The sequence below is a fragment of the Haliotis cracherodii genome, unplaced genomic scaffold (genome assembly GCF_022045235.1).
Source record: "Haliotis cracherodii isolate W230 unplaced genomic scaffold, xgHalCrac1.p SCAF_7, whole genome shotgun sequence".
Taxonomy (NCBI): domain Eukaryota; kingdom Metazoa; phylum Mollusca; class Gastropoda; order Lepetellida; family Haliotidae; genus Haliotis; species Haliotis cracherodii.
In genome coordinates this window covers 49,635,739-49,657,845 of record NW_027266330.1, presented here as the reverse complement: position 1 = coordinate 49,657,845, position 22,107 = coordinate 49,635,739, and the positions used below count along the sequence as shown (strand labels likewise).

General features: G+C 42.8%; 1 protein-coding gene across 6 annotated transcripts in view; it reads right to left on the bottom strand.

Annotated features, from left to right (window-relative positions):
• Positions 1-12,650: 12,650 nt before the first annotated feature.
• Positions 12,651-22,107, bottom strand: part of LOC139447490 (uncharacterized) — a 52,095-nt gene continuing 42,638 nt past the window's right edge. For 3 of the 6 annotated variants that reach the window (XM_071228884.1, XM_071228888.1, XM_071228889.1), the window contains 6 exons: positions 20,182-20,346; positions 19,534-19,599; positions 18,237-18,302; positions 16,017-16,088; positions 15,013-15,132; positions 12,651-13,229 (listed from right to left, as the gene is read on the bottom strand). In XM_071228884.1, the coding sequence (XP_071084985.1) occupies positions 13,128-13,229; positions 15,013-15,132; positions 16,017-16,088; positions 18,237-18,302; positions 19,534-19,599; positions 20,182-20,346 (591 nt within the window). In that variant the 3' untranslated portion in view covers positions 12,651-13,127. The remainder of the gene's footprint in view (positions 13,230-15,012; positions 15,133-16,016; positions 16,089-18,236; positions 18,303-19,533; positions 19,600-20,181; positions 20,347-22,107) is intronic. The other 3 variants (XM_071228887.1, XM_071228886.1, XM_071228890.1) reach the window with 3 other exon arrangements.

The window sequence follows — 22,107 nt, the reverse complement described above, 5'->3', positions numbered from 1 at the left end:
AGTGGAATAATCTTGGACGCGACGTTAAACTCCATTTCACCTCACCTGAAATAGAATCAAGAAATATCGCGATGACTGATTACCGAAGATAACTGAATGTGTGCTAAAACCTATGAAATGAAAACAAACCATTCCGCGATAAAAAAAAAAAAAAAAAAAAAAAAACTCAATTAGAAGAAAATTAATATTTTTGGCATTGGCATTTTTTGTCATTACTATAAGTTCTATTCCTGATCGGCGGAATGGCTTGTTTTCGCTCTATAAGTATTACCAGACAACCTGTCCTCGTTAATTAATCATCGCGATTAAAACATAAAACTGTATCTTATATGTCGAATATTTAATGCTTTAAGTGGGTGAGTTAAAATTTAACGTCGCATCGGCGGTATTTCAGGCATATAGCGACGAGACCAAGTTAATATGGTTACAATTGAGTAATTTAAGTTATATTTAAAAAACAATTTATGAAAAATATTTGAGCACATCAATATCACGTATACATCTGTAAAACACGGGCTATAGGCCCCAGTAACGAAAACTAGGCCACTTCGCTGGGGGCCATGGAGATTTGCAGTACCTCTGCTTCCTTCAAGATAACGAGAAATGTGTGCTCGTAGCACACTGGTATTCGCATCTTTCTGTCAGGAACACGGAAGTGAATCGAAAGATGTGTTTCGAGATAAACATAGGCCTATTTCCGAAATCGATTGTATATTATATCAAAACAATGTGTTCGTATAGTTAATGATGGAATTTATGTATCGTGGACTAGCTGCATAGCATGCAACACGTCCGTGTATTGTGCTCATTCGCTCAGTCACAATTTAAGTGGCTTGCCGCTTGCTGAACTCGAGATCGCCATGTTTTTTTCACTATCGCTGTGCCAGAAGACATAACTTGTTTCAATGTGCATGCTTTATTCCATGGCGGCTATTTCATCTATTTATGATAGCTTTGTGAAGAGTCTGTTTGACGTATGAGTAATTGGATATGGAATTGTGGGTAATTGAATAGAAATTACATGTATTTTTATTTTTTATTTTTGAAAACAATTGTTTATAGCATTTCATACACATATTTGTTTGGTTTTAAAATGTTGCTGATGAGACGTTAGTAGTCAGTTCTATTAGCTCCCTCAATCATACATTGCGTGAAGATGTAGAGTCTATATCATGTAGTGCCCCCGCTGACGCACACATATACTCATTCTGTTACCTTGTGTAGATACGAAGGGCGTTCAATAAGTTTTGCAACTTAAGTATAGGACCAAGTCGCAGAATATCTTTTGCACATATTTTTCAATATTATCTCCGACCCGTTAAGATTCCGGGGTAGAATAGGTCTTCAGCAACCCATGCTTGCCGTAAAAGGTGACTATGCTTGTCGTAAAAGGCGACTAACGGGATCGGGTGGTCAGGCTCTCTGACTTGGTTGATGCATGTCATCGATCCCAACTGCGTGGAGCGATGCTCATGTTATTAATCACTGGATTGTCTGGTCTCGACTCGATTATTTACAGACCGCCGTCATATAGCTGGAATATTGCTGAGTGCGGCGTTAAACTACAAACCAAACCAAAACCAATATAATTTGCTTTCACCGAATACACTTATTCCATTTGTCCTTCAAGCTTTTAAGACAACTGTTATAGAAATCTGCAGATTGGCCCTCGAACCACGCCTCTGTGGCAGTCTTTGTGTCGTCGTCATCCTGGAAGCGTCTTCCACGTAGGGAAAATTTCATTTGCCGGAACAGGAAATAGTCACCGGGGCTGGAGGATGGGTGATTTATCTGTTCGAATCCACATTCATATATGGCGGCCTGTGCAATTCTCGACATGTGAACCGGAGCATGTAAGGAACTTTATTACAGCGCGTTGTTCATGTTTGAGAATCCATGATTGTGACCACCCTTAGGTGAAAGAAGCCATCACATCTAACTTATTGTTGTGTCTGGAACTTGTTCACGTGTCAACCTGATGTTATGACTAGTATCACACCTGCCACAAGTTGACATTGTTTGTGTAAACACAAATGCCCAAGTTGCAAAATTTATTGAACGCCCCTCGTAGGAAAAGGGTGCGGGGGTTGCCAGTCGTCAAAGGCGCATTTCGCTGTGCAATGTTACGTCCGTTGGGCACGCCAGAAACTTACGATCGTGGGTTCGAATCCCGGTTAGCCCCGATTATATTTCTAGGTTTGTCAGCGGCGACCCGTGGTCGCAGGTTTCACCAAAGTCGTAAACGTCTGCATCACTTCGGGCTTTCCTCCCACATTAGGCTGACACGCCTTGATATAACTGGAATACTGTTAATAGCGGCGTTAAACCCAACTCACTCACTCACTCACTCACTCACTCACTCACTCACGGAAAGTTAAAGGAGCAGTACAAAGCTACATTGATAAACATTCAGTCTATAAAAGCTACGTTTTCGTAGATCCCCGGTTCAATAAAGCATGTGAAGTGTCGTAAAATTTAGTTTTAAAGTGCAAACCAGAGATAAGAGTTAACTCCCTTCAGTCATGCTTTCACCAGCAATCGCGTCTGCTCATATTGATTATCAGCCGAGAGCAGACACCATCTGTGTTAGCTATCCTAATGACTGGAATAAGTAAAATCAAAGCGATTGTACCTAATTTATTTTGAGCGTTTATTATCTGAATTGTTGTTCGAGCTTGGCGGATTGTGATCGAAAATATATCTCATTCTACATCGCAGCGTGATAAAGACTGGTTGTTGGTTGTAGTTGCCTTGCGTCACATTTCTAATGTGTGGAAACGGATTCTTGTCCGTTCTGGTGAATCTACTGTGACCTATTTGAACCAGCGATGTGTTTTAGAAATACGTCTGTTCCCAGCATTCCCGTTCATTTGTAGTGTGTGTGTGTGTGTGTGTGAGAGAGAGAGAGAGGTGTGAGAGAGAGTGTGTGTGTGAGGGAGAGAGTGTGTGTGTGAGGGAGGTGTGTGTGTGTGTGTGTGTGTGTGTGTGTGTGTGTGTGTGTGTGTGTGTGTGTGTGTGTGTATGTGTGTGTTTGTATGTGTGTGTGTGAGGGAGAGAGAGGTGTGAGAGTGTGTGTGTGTGTGTGAGGGAGAGTGATTGTGTGTGTGTATGTGTGTGTGAGGGAGAGAGTGTGAATGTAAGTATGTGTGTGTAACGTGTGTGTATGTGTGTGAGAGAGTGTATGGGTGTGGTTTGTGTGTGTGTGTGTGTGTGTGAGAGAGAGAGAGTCTGTGTGTGTGTGTGTGAGGGAGAGGGTTTGTGGTGTGTGTGCGCGTATTTTGTATCGAGATTAGAAAGTTTTCAGCACAAGAAACTCTCTTTAATCCTTCAGAATTTCATAATCAGTATTGTGTATGCCCACCACGCGCATCAATGCACGCCCAGACTCGACCATGAGAAGAAGATGTGATTCGACTGATCACAAGAAACGGGTTTCAGCACCATTCTTCTCAGAGGGCCTGTGATAACGTATCCTTGTTTTGAGAATGACCGGGTCAATTTGACGGCCAAGGTGATCCCACAAGAGATCTATAGGTGATAAGAGTTCTATAGGTGATTGTGCTGGCAGCGGTTAGATGTTGTATGGGGCCTTGTGTTGTCTTGTTCTGTTGCAAAAACGGTAGTACAACAGGGTAGAGAGATTGAGCTCTTTGGCCCAGTCTGCTTGAATCAGGCCATGCACTTGGTGACTCATTTGTCTACAGCCAAAGCTCCTTGCAACGTGGTCATGCGTTTTCATGAGTGAGTGAGTGAGTTGGGTTTAACGCCGCTTTTAACAGTATTCCAGTTATATCACGGCATGTCAGCTTAATGTGGGAGGAAAGCCCGAAGTGATGCAGGTCTCAGACGTTTACCACTTCGGTGAAACCCACGAGCACAGGCATGGTGCTGACAAACCTAGAAACATAATCGGGGCGAACTGAGATTCGAACCCACAATCATAGGTTTCTGGCGTGCCCAAGGGACGCAACTCTGCACAGCGAATCGCGGCGCCTTAGACGACTGGGCCACCCGTGCCCCCCGATTTTATGATGCACAGCAACCAAAAGCCTGTTCTTTCTGTTATAGGGTTAACGTTACCATGCTCCTGTCCACCGGTTTGGGTGTGAATGAACACTAAATCGTTCCTTTTATACCAATACCTTGGCAGGCTTTAGTGCAGCCAAAGATTCACTTCAAGCTCAAGTTCCATTGATGTGGGTACTGTAGCACGTTCATTAGTGTTTTGGTTGTGTTTTGGTTGTGTTTTGGTTCTCAACCATCTGTAACACTGTTCGGAGTTTGGACCCAACATGTCCACGTTTCAGTGTGGTAACGTTTCTTCATCATTTTACATCATCAGTTATGTTATTTACGTCCATCACCCACAATGTAAGTAATTGGAAAGTACATCCCTCGAGCAGTTGTAAATACAAACATCTTGAGTGAGTGAGTTTGGTTTAAAGCCGCTTTTAACAGTATTCCAGTTATATCACGGCGTGTCAGCTTAATGTGGGAGCTAAGCCCGATTGAGTGAGTTTGGTTTTACGCGGCTTTTAGCAATATTCCAGCAATATCACGGCGGGGGACACCAGAAGTGATGCAGGTCTCAGAGAGTTACCACTTCTGTGAAACCCACGAGCACAGGCATGGTGCTGACAAACCTAGAAACATAATCGGGGCGAACCGGGATTCGAACCCACAATCATAGGTTTCTGGCGTGCCCAAGGGAAGCAACTCTACACAGCGAATCGCGGCGCCTTAGACGACTGGGCCTCCCGTGGCCCCTACACACATCTTAAGAAAATGTTGGCTTGGCTGTTCCTACATGTTTTGTTAAAAAAAATTACCATATAAAAATGCTTTAATATACTTCTATTTTCAATGTACTGTTATATAATCAGCACGTCTTTACTGTTTTAGTGAACAGTGAGTTACTTTTAACATTCTTTCCATATGTTGAATTTGAAATGTGACAAAAGATAGTAATCTCAACTCTCTTTATGAAGAAAAAACCATCTCAGCCTCTAATAATGAAGGTAAACACTACACATCTACCCCAAAGACCGCGCCATCCTCCGAAATTTCCCCCCTAAAACATTGAGCCTGAATTTTAAAAAGAAAAACACCTTGTAACAATGTCTTTTTTGTAGCAGGCATTTTTTTCAACAGTCTGAAGCATAATTATGTTTTTCAAGAAGTTTTGGGGACAATTTCTTTTTTTTCTATAAAATTCTAGCCACCCCCACCCTCTACCCCAGATATCAAATTGTTGATCCCTAATGACCATGAGTCATTCCCTCGAAGCCTCATCTCACCCTACTGTCACGAGGAGGTCTGTAGGCACGTGATGTGGCGTGTGTGTAATTGGATGCCTCAAAGAAGGAGATGCATTTGTAAATGACATTGCCCTATCGAGACTTGGGGACAAGCATATCCGTTTCCCATTTCGCTGAACGCCATACAAACGATTAGCTGATAATGATATGATGAGTTGCCATGTTTGTTTGTCTTTTTAATAAAAAAGGCTCCTATTCTGTAAAATGATTTTGAGGTAAATGAGTACATTCATACTTAGCCGCAGTCAACAATATTACAGTTAAATCACGGTATCTTGCAAAGTGTTCGAGTCTGGATTAGACAAAGCAGTGGTTGATAGTGTGAGCAAGAATATTCAACGTTGGGATTGATAGTTTGTGCAAGAATCTACGACGTCGGGGTTGATAGCGTGTGCAAGGATCTGTGACGTCAGGGTTCATGGTGTGTGCAAGAATCTACGACGTCGGGGTTGATTGTGTGAGCAAGAGTCTGTGACGTCAAGGTTGATAGTTTGTGCAAGATTCAACGACGTCAGGGTTGAAAGTGTGTGCAAGAATCTTCGACGTCGGGGTTGATAGTTTGTGCAAGATTCAACGACATCGGGGTTGAAGGTGTGTACAAGAATCTTCGACGTCGGGGTAAATAGTGTGAGCAAGTGTCTACGACGTTGGGATTGGTAGTGTGTGCAAGAATCTTTGACGTTGGGATTGATAGTGTGTGCAAGATTCAACAACATCGGGATTGATAGTGTGTGCAAGAATTTTCGACGTCTGGATTAATAGTTTGTGCAAGAATCTTTGACGTTGGGATTGATATTGTGTGCAAGAATTTTTGACGTCGGGGTTGATATTGTGTGCAAGAATCTACGACGTCGGGGTTGATAGTTTGTGCAAGAATCTTTGACGTCGGGGTTGATATTGTGTGCAAGAATCTTCGACGTCGGGGTTGATATTGTGTGCAAGAATCTACGACGTCTGGATTGATAGTGTGTGCAAAACAATTCGACGTCAGGATTGATAGTTTGTGCAAGATTCAACAACATCGGGGTTGATATTGTGTGCAAGAATCTTTGACGTCGGGGTTGATATTGTGTGCAAGAATCTTCGACGTCGGGGTTGATATTGTGTGCAAGAATCTACGACGTCGGGGTTGATATTGTGTGCAAAACAATTCGACGTCTGGATTTATAGTGTGAGCAAGAATCTAAGACGTCGGGGTTGATAGTGTGTGCAAAACAATTCGACGTCAGGATTGATAGTGTGAGCAAGAATCTACGACGTCAGGATTGATAGTTTGTGCAAGATTCAACAACATCGGGGTTGATATTGTGTGCAAGAATCTTTGACGTCGGTATTAAGGATGTGTGCAAGAATCTTTGACGTCGGGGTTGATAGTGTGAGCAAGCATCTTCGACGTCGGGATTGATAGTTTGTGCAAGAATCTTCGACGTCTGGGTTGCAAAATTCAAGGACGTCGGGATTGATAGTGTGAAGAACCAAGTTTTAGATTTAGTGTAAACAAAACGTACATTCCTCATTCATACGAACAATTCAAATATTTGACGGTTTCTCAAATTATACAGATCATGTAAGCTTTTATCATGTATACGTTGTCTATAGTTATGATACTGTGGTACCGACGTGCTGTGAGCCAAACCTCAACTCCGATAGGGTGCCTCTCGAGCTCGGCGCCAAGAAGTGAGGACACGTCCGTAAACAGTCGCGTCAGGTCAATCAGCTTTCAGAACTGACGATTTCTTCACCACCACGATTCGGAAATTTCGAGTTAAACAATGAGTGAGTGAGTATGGTTTTACCACAAATGGGCTTCACACATTGTACCCATATCGGGAATCGAACCCGGATCTTCCAGTTAAACAATGAGTGAGTGAGTATGGTTTTACGCTGCTTTGAGCAATATTCCAGCAATATCACGGCGGGGGACATCAGAAATGGGCTTTACACATTGTACCCATGTCGGGAATCGAACCCGGATCTTCGACTTGACGAGCTAACGCTTTAACCACTAGGCTACCCGACCGCCCCTCGAGTTAAAAAAACAAACCCTACACAGAACACAAATTTCCCTTCGAATGTTATCTCTTTTAGTGAAGATGTCATAGGTCCCAGATACGACAGGGTGAATAAACTATCCACCTCGATATAATGGCGCGGAATTAATCGTTTACATTCGGAACAAGCCGATTAACTTCGTTTTCAAGAAACAGAAATCAGAATGTATGTCTGAAAGCTTAACTCACTCGTACCGAGAATTTAGAAGCCTCCACGCTAATTAGAAAATTAACTTGACAAGACCTCAAATGAAGGTATTCCGAGACCTTGAAGCAGAGAGGTGTATTGGCGTAAAACATCTGGTTTTAATGAGATTGTGCTGAAAGCATGACATTAAGCCCTCTGGCATAAAATCAAACTACTGGCCTGGTGGGGGCGGTCGGGTAGCCTAGTAGTTAAAGCGTTAGCTCGTCACGCCGAAGACCCGGGTTCGACTCCCGACATGGGTACAATGTGTGAAGCCCATTTCTGGTGTCCCCCGCCGTGATATTGCTGGAATATTGCTAAAAGCGGCGTAAAACCATACTCACTCATTCACTGGCCTGGTGTCGTTTGTGAGGAACGAGCCACTCTCCAAGTGTTTGTATTTGTTTGAAACACAATGAAACAACCTTTTTAAAAGTCAAATTTCCTTCTTTGATCGGCATTTAGAAGTTGGAGTCATCACCTGCTTGATAACTGTGTTAGAACCTACACGGAAACGTCTCACCTAATTGTGATAAAGAAGTTGTTCATCCATATATCTTATCCTTACTGACTCAAATTTCGTTTTTGCACCAGATTGCTACACTTCTCACTTGCCATGCCATTCACAAGGTGTCAGATCCTTTGGACCTAGCCGTTACTATGGCCGTCTCTTCATACACCGTAACCCGTGAAGATCCCGTTAGAATTGGTCTTCAGCAACCCATGCTTGTCGTAAGAGGCGACTAACGGGATTGGGAGGTCAGGCCCGCAGACTTGATTGAGGCATCTCATCGTATATGCGTAGATCGATGCTCATGATGTCAATCACTGGATTGTCTGGTCCAGACTCGGCTGTTTACAAACCGCCGTCATATAGCTGGAATATTGCTGAGTGTGGCGTTTAACAACAAACAAACTAATCACACTTCGACAAAAGAAGTCACGCAGTACATGAGAGATAACTTTACTTTTAGAGATTTATAGCCCTTTAAAGAAAAAAATCATCACTGCTTACCCAGGCAGTTTGAAAATGGTCCTGAGAAATATAGTCCAAGCAAAATAAGGTTTCACTGTTTTAGAGTTAGAAGATTCAACAGTGTAAACATACATTTAGGAAACTTGACGGCCATCTTGAATTTTTGCAGGTTTATCAATTGTCGAGAACGTTCATTTGTTGTGAATATCTTTTTTAGAAACATATTATGGCTATTTCGCAATACAACACATGCTTTTTTCATCAAATCATTGCCCCTCGTTTGAAATATCGAAGATATATTGATAATTGGTGGCCATATTGGATTATGCAAATTAGACATATTTCCCAAACTTGGACCTTGTAGAAATGCATTATGGTAAAATAAATTCTGTCGCAATTTGTACCAAGTTTAATGAAAAAATGGCCTAGATTACCTGGACTAATGTTTAACTGGCCTTACAAAAAAACAGTTTACGTTTGTTTATTTGTTTGTCGCTTGTCGACCGATTCAGCAGTATTTAAGCTATATGAAGGTGGCCAGTTAATAATAAAGTCTGGACCAGACTTACCAGTGATTGATATCATGAGCATCGACCAACGCAATTGGAATCGATGACATGCATCAACCAAGTCAGCGAACCTGATTACAGGGCAATGTCCCATGCCGTCGTATATTATGAGAATCAGACACGTCATCAAGCCTGACCACCATTGCCATTCAATCTATTTTTAAAAGCAGAGAAACATTTAATAGATTGGTCCGTGTGTACATTTGCTGCTAGTCTGTCAATTATAACCAAAAACAATTACAACCAATACAGCCCATACAAGTCTATAGTAGAGGGCAAGTCTAGATTACTGCAGTTTCTGAAAGAGATTTCCTGGGCTCCTTTTTATTATACATGTATTTAAATAAGATCATTTAACAACTGTTTTTTCTGTAAGATATGCTCATTTCAGAGACTAGATGTTAGTTGAATTTGATACCAATTCTGCTCCTGCTTGTACAATGCTTAATACTGATAAGGCACCAACAAATTCCAGTGTTTGTAAGATTATGTACATATTCTAACCAACCTAAACAATAACGAAGATCTGTATCATCTGTGTGCCCATCCTTAGGAGACATTCGAAAGCAATACAAATTATTTAAATCGCATTTTTTTCATATCTGTTCATGTTTTCAATCAATATGCTCACGTGATTTGATGCACTTCACGAAGTGAGACCCGTTTTATCACAATATAGATTTTAATCAGATAGTCTTGACTGGGCACCGCCTTTTTGTTTGAAGCAAAAGCAAGTGATGTGAGAGGTGGAATCTTATTGGTCAATAGGAGGGACATAGAAGGGACATAACTCGTTATAGCCACTTTTAGGCAACGATCGTGCCCAGAAATTCCAGCCTAGTTCGTCAAGGGTGGAAACTGGACTTTTAAAGTCAGTAAACTCCCTTGCCCCAGGAAGATGCACTGCACAGCATGCACTGTATTTGGGTCTAAGGTCTTTCATACAATAGACATATGAATTGAAAACCTCTCGTATGACGGGCATGCTTGCTTAGGACCCTAAGCACAAATCGATTAAATATGCAACAAGAAGTTCACCACTGTAGTTGAGACATGACTTTAATACATTTATAATATACATATACAGATATGACAATCATACTGAATAATCATGATGGTATTGATTAAAAATAATAAAACAATATAAAAAAACAGCAGTCGCAACAGCAACATTGTATGTTGATGGTGGTGGTGATGATGATAGTGATGATTTGATTATGATCAGTATTATCTTGGAATACAAAATGAAAACTAAATTCTACCCATAGCTGTAATAGTTTTTCGGAAATTTCCTTTGCCCCTAATATTAATTTCAGACCTTGCATGTGTGGATCGAAAATACAGAACGATGCAGGTTTTTGACTATTTGCAGATGGACTTGAAGGAGTTACGCAGAGAGACAGCTAAAGGTGAGACAAGCTAAAGTCGTTGTCCTGGTGTTTGGTTTTCAATAATGTTGTTTTCCGGAAAAGGCCGAGTGACAAGAAACGAGTTAATTGATTATGTTTAGGTAACTCCATCAGTGATATGCGGTGATAATTTGAAAAATAAACATTAAAAGGAAAAATCCATTTCCGGAAAAGTCAGCAAGCGGCGAAGAAGTAGCGATCGGCTCAGCTCATCTCGGTCAGCACTCGGGAAATCCATATTAGAACTAGATTTGCTCGGTCACGTGACTATCACATCACACGACACAGTCTGGACGTATTATTGAGCGTTATGTAAATGTTGTTAGTTATAGAAGTATATATCTAATATCAAAAACCAAAAAAATGTATATTTCTAAAAATCAGCAGTTATCTGGTACGAACTATTTGCGGAGGGATCGGTCGTTATGCGGTTTACAGGGAAATCATGAAATGTCACTACTCCACTGCTGCCGGGGACATTATCTGGGAGTCTGTACAGAAGTATTATTAACACCCAAGGCTCCTTAATTCCCAGCGAGGGGCAGTCGGGTAGCCCAGTGGTTAAAGCGTTCGCTCGTCACGCCGAAGACCCGAGTTCGATTCCCGACATGGGTACAATGTGTAAAGCCCATTTCTGATGTCCCCCGCCGTGATATTGCTGGAATATTGCTAAAAGCAGCGTAAAACCATACTCACTCACTCATTGTTTAACTGGAAGATCCGGGTTCGATTCCCGATATGGGTACAATGTGTGAAGCCCATTTGTGGTAAAACCATACTCACTCACTCATTTCTGGTGTCCCTCGCCGTGATATTGCTGGAATATTGCTAAAAGCGGCGTAAAACTAAACTCACTTACTAATTCCCAGCTCGTGGCATCTTCGTTGCTCTCCATCACTGCTACCAGTGTGCCAGTCGTCATTACAAGAATATTTAAAATACTTTCCTCTAACCCCAAATATAGTGACATTAATATTTTTTGTGGATGCCTTTGGAAATGTTGTTTTAATGAATTGAGAAAAGGTTTACTACTGACTATTTCCCGGATGAAGTTACGTTTGTTTGTTTAATCAGATTGGTTCCCATCTCATTAAAATCAGATCTTAGTTATGGCGACCGCTCTGTTTAAGATTCAATTCCCCACAAAGGGAAATATGTGTTCTGTGTGGGGTTTCTTTTTTAACTCGAGTGGCGGTCGGGTAGCCTAGTGGTTAAAGCGTTAGCTCGTCCCGTCGAGGATCCGGGTTCGATTCCCGACATGGGTACAATGTGTGGAGCCCATTTCTGGTGTCACTCGCCATTTCTGGTGTCCCTTGCTGGAATATTGCTAAAAGCGGCGTAAAACAATACTCACTCAGTAACACGCTTTGTTTAAGGGAAGCGATAACTAAGATCTGATTTTAATGAGATTGGACAGGTTCGAGATTACAGACTAACGGAAGAGCTCTCAACATAGCCCTTGCATTCTCACTAAACTAATGTCACTGTGGCTGAAATGAAATTCAAAATTGACACACCAAATAGTTTCGCTGGGGGTAGGAATTTTCGGCGTCTCGACATTCATCACTTTCGGAAACCATAATAGTCAGACAGTTGCGAACGCTACTGAGTCGGGAGCTATGATTGTTCACAGAGAGGCCCACAAACTGGCTGTCGCTGTGAGGAGTTTGATAGACTCCCTGGTATTACGAAGGTAACGAAATAAGCCGAGTTGACCCGATCACACACTAAAGGAGGACGCACACGGGTGGGCCCGTCGAATCGATATGCCGAATTCGTCTAAGTGAAAAATCGAATTCGACAAAAGGGAAAAATCGATAGCTCGAACCTGCGTCGATTGTGTCGCGAGTGCATAGCGTCTGTTCCAGCTTATCGGCAAGTTGGATGTGGCGCGGCCAATCAAATTGCGTTTTGATGTCACGTGATATTTGTCTACACACAAGCGGGAAACATGGCTTCGTCTGGTTCGAAGAAACCACGCCTTGACTTTTAAAGAGAGGAAACCGAACGTTTTGTGGCTCACTATCTGAGTCAAGAAAGCCTGTGGAATGTCTCGAGCAAGGATTATTCCAAAAGAGAAAAGAGGAACGCTGCATTGCCATCTTCCCCACACCGCCCGCCGCGTCTGCTTCAGACATTTTGATACCATGGAAACAAATTATCGTGAGATATCATGAGATCGACACTCAATCGGCAGATCGAATTGTGTGAGTGGCAGCAAATCGATTAGTCGATATTTGTTACAATCACCGACCATGTTGTACAATGTATGGAAATCGGCATGTCGTTACGACGGGCCGACCGGTGTGAGTCGCGTTTAAGGAACAAATGGAAGTTACTCTAACCAAAATACATATTCGGAGACAAGGGAGTTTAACTCCTTGAGATGGGTTTTATCACACGTGCACTCGAATGCCCTGAAGGGTATATACATGTCACCCCTTTTCCGTCTTTACCCGGAAGATCCCGATTTGATCGCATTCGTCCCCACTCGCTACTTTCCGTAACTGGCTTGTCCCGGAATGGCACGAGTGGTCACGAATGGATTGATTGTTGAACACTTCGTTGGGTTTGTGAAACTGGCTGATTGGTCACTTATGTCCTTTATTCTCATCGGTCAGTCGCCATCTGAGGTGGTGCTAGCGCTGGAGCTGTAGCTGTAGCTGGTGAAGCGGTCACGGTAACACCTTCGTCTTTCGTTGTAGAAACTCGTGGAGGACTGGAAGGAGTTCAGTTTGTTGTAACTTCCATGAACATACTTTTCCACAACAATTTACATATTCAATTCGATCTCATTAAAATCAGACCTCAGTTCTCGCTACCGCGAAACAAAGATCTGAGGACATCCCATTAGGGGTCACGTCATGTCGACCTTTCATCCGACCAATCAGAGCATCGCTTACCAGATTTTGAAAGTGACAGTCGGAATGTGATTTCTGATCATGCAACCTCGAAAACGTTAACTCCGAGCGATAGTTACGGGTTTAACGACTGAATCCTTACAATCTAGACCATCTATTAGCCATTCCAGAGTGTTCTTTTGTTCAAGTTTCAAATTTGTAATCGAGAATTGTCAAAATATGTTTCGAATCGTAGTCGCCAATTTGAAATTAGTGCCGTAAAGCACGAGGAAGCTGCCTTCTGATTGGTCATTCCATTGGTCGGTCAAAGTTCGCGCAAGGTCGGTCTGACGTGACCCGAAATCGGATATCCTCATATCTTTGTTTAGCGGTAGCGAGAACTTAGGTCTGATTTTAATTTTGTTCAAGTTTCAAATTTGTAATCGAGAATTGTCAAAATATGTTTCGAAGCGTAGTCGCCAATTTGAAATTAGTGCCGTAAAGCACGAGGAAGCTGCCTTCTGATTGGTCATTCCATTGGTCGGTCAAAGTTCGCGCAAGGTCGGTCTGACGTGACCCGAAATCGGATATCCTCATATCTTTGTTTAGCGGTAGCGAGAACTTAGGTCTGATTTTAATGAGATTGATATTCAATGTTGACTGGTTAATCGACTTACAGATATAGTGGGTTCGAATTCTAGATTTGAGCAGGTTATGGCCCTTGGTCTATCGGTACACCGAGGTGAAAACGTCAACGACCCGTGTCATTTCGGGGTTTCTCCCAGCTTGAACTTGATACATCGTCATATAACTGAAATACTGTTCACGTGGGCTTAAATTCGAACTACCTCACTCACTCAGTGAATGCCACGTGAGTCGGTACTGCTTCTACTACTACTTTTACTGCTACTACTACAGCTACTACCACTACTGCTGCTACTACTACTACTACTTCTGCTGCTACTACAACAACTACTACCACTACTACTGCTAATACTACTACTGCTATTGCTTTGATAGCATTATGTATAATAAATCATCGCGATGTTTCGTGATTCTATTTCAAGTGGCGAGGACTATTACACCGTCACGTGACGGTCATGTGCTAGAGAGGTCGCCGGGTCAAATGCAGCCCCCATTCTTCACCACTCGCCCCTTTCCGTAACCTGCAAGAAGACTCGTCCCCTATCGATGAATGTTAAGTGCAAAAATACGACAAACCAGTCAAAATTATGACTTAAAATTCTTCGGTCAAAGAATCCCTTAAGATTATTTTTTTATTTACATATGTCTTGCATCTAAAAATATACCCAAGATACAGTTAAATGTGTTCAGTCGTACTGTATAATACCACATGTCTCGATGTGCTTTAAATTGCATCTGAAATATATATAATATATGGGAAAATATACGAGAATCATTACGCAACGAGTTGACAATGCTTTTAGCTATGCCCCTTTGCCCTTAGACGGAACCCCGTCGCAAAAATGGCCACGAGAGGGGCACGAGTCGCTGTTCAGCTTGTCCCGGAATAACACGAGTTGGTGTCGAAAGATACAGCCGCGGCTCACAATGGATGCGAGTCACCTCCGAGGTCTATTTTCGGGGGGAAATTGCAGATCGTGTTCAGAGTGGAAGGTGGGAAGATACTCTTATGCTTACCGAAATGATTTTCTGTTTGAGGCTAGTCTGTATACTCGTAACTGGCTCCAAACCCCGCACCTCTTCATATCGTTTATAATATCTGTCAAAAAGCTTTTGGACAACGCGCTCCTCCACCAACTGAAAAATTAGAAAAAGTTTGCAAATTCTGCCATGGCAACGAAACTGATAACATATTTGAGGTTTGTTATGTTTGTTGTTTAACGCCGCACTCAGCTATATTCAAGCTATGTGACGGCGGTCTGTAAATAATCGAGTCTGGACCAGACAATCCAGTGATTGATATCATGAGCATCGATCCATGCATTTGGAATACGATGACATGCATCAACCAACGCAGCGAGCCTGACCATCCGACCCCGTTAGTCGCCTCTTACGACAAGCTTAGTCGCCTTTTACGGCAAGCATGGGTTGCTGAAGGCCTATTCTTCCCTGGATCGATAACTTCTTTGAAAAACTAGTTCAGAGACAATTCAAACACCTTCCTATTTGTCTGTTTTGCTAAAAGAGACGTTGTACTAACTTTGTCGTACATTTACAGCAATTTGAGTGAGTGAGTGAGTGAGTATTGTCTTACGCTTCTTTTAGCAATATTCTAGCAATATCTTGGCGGGGGACACCAGAAATGGGCTTCACACATTGTACCCATGTCGGGTAGCCTAGTGGATAAAGCTCGTCACGCCGAAGACCAGGGTTCGATTCCTGACATTCCTGATTCCTGGTTTGGCTGGCCTTGACTCGCATATATTCAGGCCGCGCAATGTCACGGCGTGTCAGCTTAAGGTGAGAGGAAAACCGGAAGTGACTTTGGTGAAACTAACGAGCACGGGTATGGTGCCGACGAACCTTGAAACATAATCGGGGCGAATCGAGATTCGAACCGCAATCATTGATTTCTGTCGTGCCCAAGGGACACAACTCTGCACAGCGAACTGCGGCGCCTTAGGCGACTGGGCCACCCGTACCCCTACAATGCTAAAGGTTATATAGTGATGTAGTTGTACCTTCGCATCACACAGGGACAGGATGACGTCATCAGACATGGACCGAGGCACACCCTGACCATCATTAGAAAGCTGGACGTACAAAAATGTTGTATGAGTGTTTGGGAAAGGAGGACGTAATACTCATTTAGTTTGTTTGTTTGTTGTTTAACGCCGTACTCAGCAATATTCCAGCTATATGACGGCGGTCTGAAAATAATCTAATCTGGACTAGACAATCCGGTGATTGATATCTTAAGCATCGATCTACGTAATTTGGATACGATGACATGCACCAACCATGTCAGCGGGCCTGACCACCCGATACCGTTAGTCGCCTCTTACGACAAGCACAGTGGCCTTTTATGGCAAGCATGGGTAGCTGAAGACCTATTCTACCCCGGATCTTCACAGGTCAATACCCATATAGTAAACCGTCTAAACCCCTTATCTTGCATGCATTCTCACGTCACACATTCACCTCGTCAAACAAGCATGTCCACATTCACATTGTGAAGCATGTCTAAACGTCAAACATTTTACATTCATCTCGTCAAGCATCTCTACATTCATCTCGTCAAGCATGTCTACATTCATCTCGTCAAGCATATCCAAATTCACCGTGTTCACACTGACCTCGTCAAGCATGCTAACATTCACCACATCAAGCATGTCCACACTCACCCGCCAAGCATGTCTACATTAATCTCGTCAAGCACTTCTTCATTCATCTCATCAAGCATTTCTACATTCATCTCGTCAAGCATCTCTACATTCATATCATCAAGCATATCCACATTCGCCCAGTCAAGCATGTCTACATTCATCTCATCAAGCATTTCTACATTCATCTAGTCAAGCATGTCTACATTCATCTCATCAAGCATATCCAAATTCACCGTGTTCACACTGACCTCGTCAAGCATGCTAACATTCACCACATCAAGCATGTCCACATTCACCTCGTCAAGCATGTCCACATTCACCTTGTCAAGCATGTCCACATTCATCTCGTCAAGCGTGTCCACATTTATCTCCTCAAGCCTGCTCACATTCAACACGTCAAGCATGTTTACATTCACCACGTCAAGCATAACCAAATTCACCCTTTTCACACTCACCCGCCAAGCATGTCTACATTAATCTCGTCAAGCATTTCTTCATTCATCTCATCAAGTATTTCTACATTCATCTCGTCAAGCATTTCTACATTCATATCATCAAGCATTTCTACATTCATCTCGTCAAGCATTTCTACATTCATCTCGTCAAGCATGTCTACATTCATCTCCTCAAGCATATCCAAATTCACTGTGTCTACACTGACCTCGTCAAGCATGCTAACATTCACCACATCAAGCATGTCCACATTCACCTCGTCAAGCATGTCTACATTCGCCTTGTCAAGCGTGTCCACATTCATCTCGTCAAGCGTGTCCACATTCATCCCCTCAAGCATGTTCAATTCCAACACGTCAAGCATGTTTACATTCACCACGTCAAGCATATCCAAATTCACCGTGTTTACATTAACCTTCTCAAGCATTTCTACTTTCATCTCGTCAAGCATATCCACATTCGCCCAGTCAAGCATGTCTACATTCATCTCGACAAGCATTTCCACATTCATCTCGTCAAGCATGTCTACATTCATCTCATCAAGCATATCCAAATTCACCGTTTTCACACTGACCTCGTCAAGCATGCTAACATTCACCACATCAAGCATGTCCACATTCACCTCGTCAAGCATGTCCACATTCACCTTGTCAAGCGTGTCCACATTCATCTCGTCAAGCGTGTCCACATTCATCCCCTCAAGCATGTTCACATTCAACACGTCAAGCATGTTTACATTCACCACGTCAAGCATATCCAAATTCACCCTTTTCACACTCACCCGCCAAGCATGTCCAACTTCACCGTGTTTACATTAACCTCCTCAAGCATTTCTACATTCATCTCGTCAAGCATAGCCACATTCGCCCAGTCAAGCATGTCTACATTCATCTCGTCAAGCATTTCTACATACATCTCGTCAAGAACAATGTATGTCTACATTCACCTCGTCAAGCATTTCTACATTCGCCTCGTCATGCACTTTTACATTCACCTTGTCATGCATTTCTACATTCGCCTCGTCATGCATTTTTACATTCACCTCGTCATGCATTTCTACATTCACCTCGTCATGCATGTCTCACCTCTGTCGACTTTGTATCCAACTAAGCATATACTCACTTCATCCAGCATGTCGAACGATGATGACTGGCGCTTCGTCCCCACATGCACATTTGATGTCGACTCCTGTTTGCACAAAGATGGAGACACAGTCATGTGATGCGACAATGCGGAACACAAAGAGCTGTCGCCTGTCTGCTGGGAAGCAGCAAATATGTCAATTGCAGGACCCGCTCCAGTAAGGGAAACCAACGCTGCTAACTAGTCAACATTCGCCCAGTCAAGCATGTCTACATTCATCTCGTCAAGCATATCCACATTCGCCCAGTCGAGCATGTCTACATTCATCTCGTCAAGCATATCCACATTCGCCCAGTCAAGCATGTCTACATTCATCTCGTCAAGCATATTCACATTCGCCCAGTCAAGCATGTCTACATTCATCTCATCAAGCATATCCAAATTCACCGTGTTCACACTGACCTCGTCAAGCATGGTAACATTCACCACATTAAGCATGTCCACATTCACCTCGTCAAGCATGTCCACATTCACCTTGTCAAGCATGTCCACATTCATCTCGTCAAGCGTGTCCACATTCATCTCCTCAAGCATGTTCACATTCAACACGACAAGCATGTTTACATTCACCACATCATGCATAACCAAATTCACCCTTTTCACACTCACCCGCCAAGCATGTCTACAGTAATCTCGTCAAGCATTTCTACATTCATCTCATCAAGCATTTCTACATTCATCTCGTCAAGCATGTCTACATTCATCTCGTCAAGCATTTCTACATTCATCTCCTCAAGCATATCCAAATTCACCGTGTTCACACTGACCTCGTCAAGCATGCTAACATTCACCACATCAAGCATGTCCACATTCACCTCGTCAAGCATGTCCACATTCACCTTGTCAAGCGTGTCCACATTCATCTCGTCAAGCCTGTCCACATTCATCTCTCAAGCATGTTCAATTTCAACACGTCAAGCATGTTTACATTCACCACGTCAATCATATCCAACTTCACCGTGTTTACATTAACCTCCTCAAGCATTTCTACATTCATCTCGTCAAGCATATCCACATTCGCCCAGTCGAGCATGTCTACAATCATCTCGTCAAGCATTTCTACATACATCTCGTCAAGTACAATGTATGTCTACATTCACCTCGTCAAGCATTTCTACATTCGCCTCGTCATGCACTTTTACATTCACCTCGTCAAGCATTTCTACATTCGCCTCGTCATGCACTTTTACATTCACCTCGTCATGCATTTCTACATTCACCTCGGCATGCATGTCTCACCTCTGTTGACCGTGTATCCAACTAAGCATATACTCACTTCATCCAGCATGTCTAACGATGATGACTGGCGCTTCGTCCCCACGTGCACATTTGATGTCGACTCCTGTTTGCACAAAGATGGAGACACAGTCATGTGATGCGACAATGCGGAACACAAAGAGCTGTCGCCTGTCTGCTGGGAAGCAGCAAATATGTCAATTGCAGGACCCGTTACAGTAAGGGAAACCAACGCTGCTAACTACAAAACCACTAGTGTATATTGTCAAGTAAACCTCCCTCACACAATGAAGTTAAAAAAGTGTCCCAATTGTTTGTCAGTTTAATGTGAGTTAGTGAGTTGCTTTTAACAGTATTCCAGTTATATCACGGCGTGTCAGCTTAATGTGGGAGGAAAGCCCGAAGTGATGCAGGTCTCAGATGTGAAACCCACGAGAACCCACGAACACGTCCCTTGGGCACGCCAGAAACCTGTGATTGTGGGTTCGAATCCCGGTTCGCCCAGATTATGTTTCTAGGTTTGTCAGCACCATACCCGTGCTCGTAGGTTTCACCGAAGTGGTAAACGTCTGAGACCTGCATCACTTCGGGCTTTCCTCCCACATTAAGCTGACACGCCGTGATATAACTGGAATACTGTTAAAAGTGGCGTTAAATCCAACACACTCACTCACTCACAAGAACTTACTCGATCAAGAATGGCCACAATCTGCTTCTTGATGTCAGTCATCTCATGGTGTTTGTTCTGCAGCTCGAGGTTAAAGTGGAACACGCGCATCTCGCGCCCAACGTGTTTCTCGCACTGGCTACACACGCGGTAGTTGCGCCACACTTCCGCCACCTTGGATATGTCCTGCAAGAGATGAAACCATTCGATTTTATTAAAAGGATGAGACTTTTAATGGAGGCCACATTCAACTGAATTATAAACATTTAGTACTAAGGCCTTGAATACTGTAGCCCTCATCAAACAACTCTTTAGCAAGAGTCTTAGATCTAAATATGAAGCAGATGAGGTGGGTCCGCCGGTCTCTTATACTTGTACCTTCTTTGGGTGACATTTAGAAGTTGGTGTGATGAAGTAAGACACCTTTATCAAGCAAGTGATGACTTGCTTGATAAAGGTGTTAGGATCTACACCGAAACGTCGCACTAATTGTAATAAAGAAGTTGTTCATCCATAGAACTCGTCTTACTTCTTATAGTTGTAGTTCAGATGGGTAAATCAGTGGAATGGAATTGACTATTGACTACCACAGGTGTTATCTAGGACGAAGCCAAGCATTTTACATTTTCTCAGTACACTTCAGATGTCATTTGCTTTCATATTTGACAAATTGTCCTGAACCTCTGAAAATGGTGGGGGCACGGGTGGCCCAGTCGTCTAAGGCGCCGCGATTCGCTGTGCAGAGTTGAGTCCCTTGAGCACGCCAGAAACCTATGATTGTGGGTTCGAATCCCAGTTTGCCCCGATTATGTTTCTAGGTTTGTCAGCACCATACCCGTGCTCGTGGGTTTCACCGAAGTGGTAAACGTCTGAGACCTGCATCACTTCGGGCTTTCCTCCCACATTAAGCTGACATGCCGCGATATAACTTGAATACTGTTAAAAGTGGCGTTAAACCCAACTCACTCATTCACTGAAGATGGATATGTAAGTGTGTCTTAGTCGTCACGTTTAGTCACAAATGTCCCACGGAGGTTCTAGGTGTGCCGTATCGGATAGTGGTGTACAGCGTGGAAAAATTAAATGTTTTGACATCTCAAAAATATAACTTGATTGTATTCATATTTCGACCACCGATCCTATGTGTCATCTAAGTTAAAGGCAATAGGCACTGTTGCTCACCAGGCCATTTCAAATGGTGCCGAATAATAAGTGCAGTGACATCTTTAGCCACCAGGTATTAACAGTATGATTGATGTCAGAGGACATAATATTAGCATGGTAATATTTTGTTCTTATTATACATGGTCCCAAACGTAAATTATATATGGGCCATGCGTTTCTGAGTAGAAGATTCCCGATAATTTTCACAATAATGTGTTTTTATATTTTGACTAGGTTGAACAAAATGTGAGTCCCTTTTTCTTGGTGCACATCCTATTATGGTTTAGAATATTGCTACACCTTGTTGATTCATAGAAGATTCAGATTTTTTTCAAAATTTTATTTTTTGTAATTTTATGTTTAAACATGTCATAAGAAGATGACAAATCCCCCGGTCCCAACAACAGCAAAAAGCACTACTACATCCCCTGGTTAATGCATGTACAAAGTTTGGTAGAAAAATCTTTCACGGTTTTCAAGTTATGCTCCGGAAACAAAGGGACCAGATGATGACTTATCTATTTAATTCAGAGTATGACATGAGACATGAGGTCATCCGCTCAGCTGTTTCAATGAAGAGACCGCCTCCGTGGTCTTGTGGTAGAGCGTGCGCCCGGAGGGCAGAAGGTACAGGGTTTGATCCCCGGCCGCGTCATACAAAAAGATGTTAAAAGATTGTACTTGTTGTTACCCTGTCTGGCGCTCGGCATTAAGGGGCTAAAACAAGGACTGGTCGGCTCGGAGTCAATATACTGTGTCTGAGTGGGGTATTCATGTTAAACT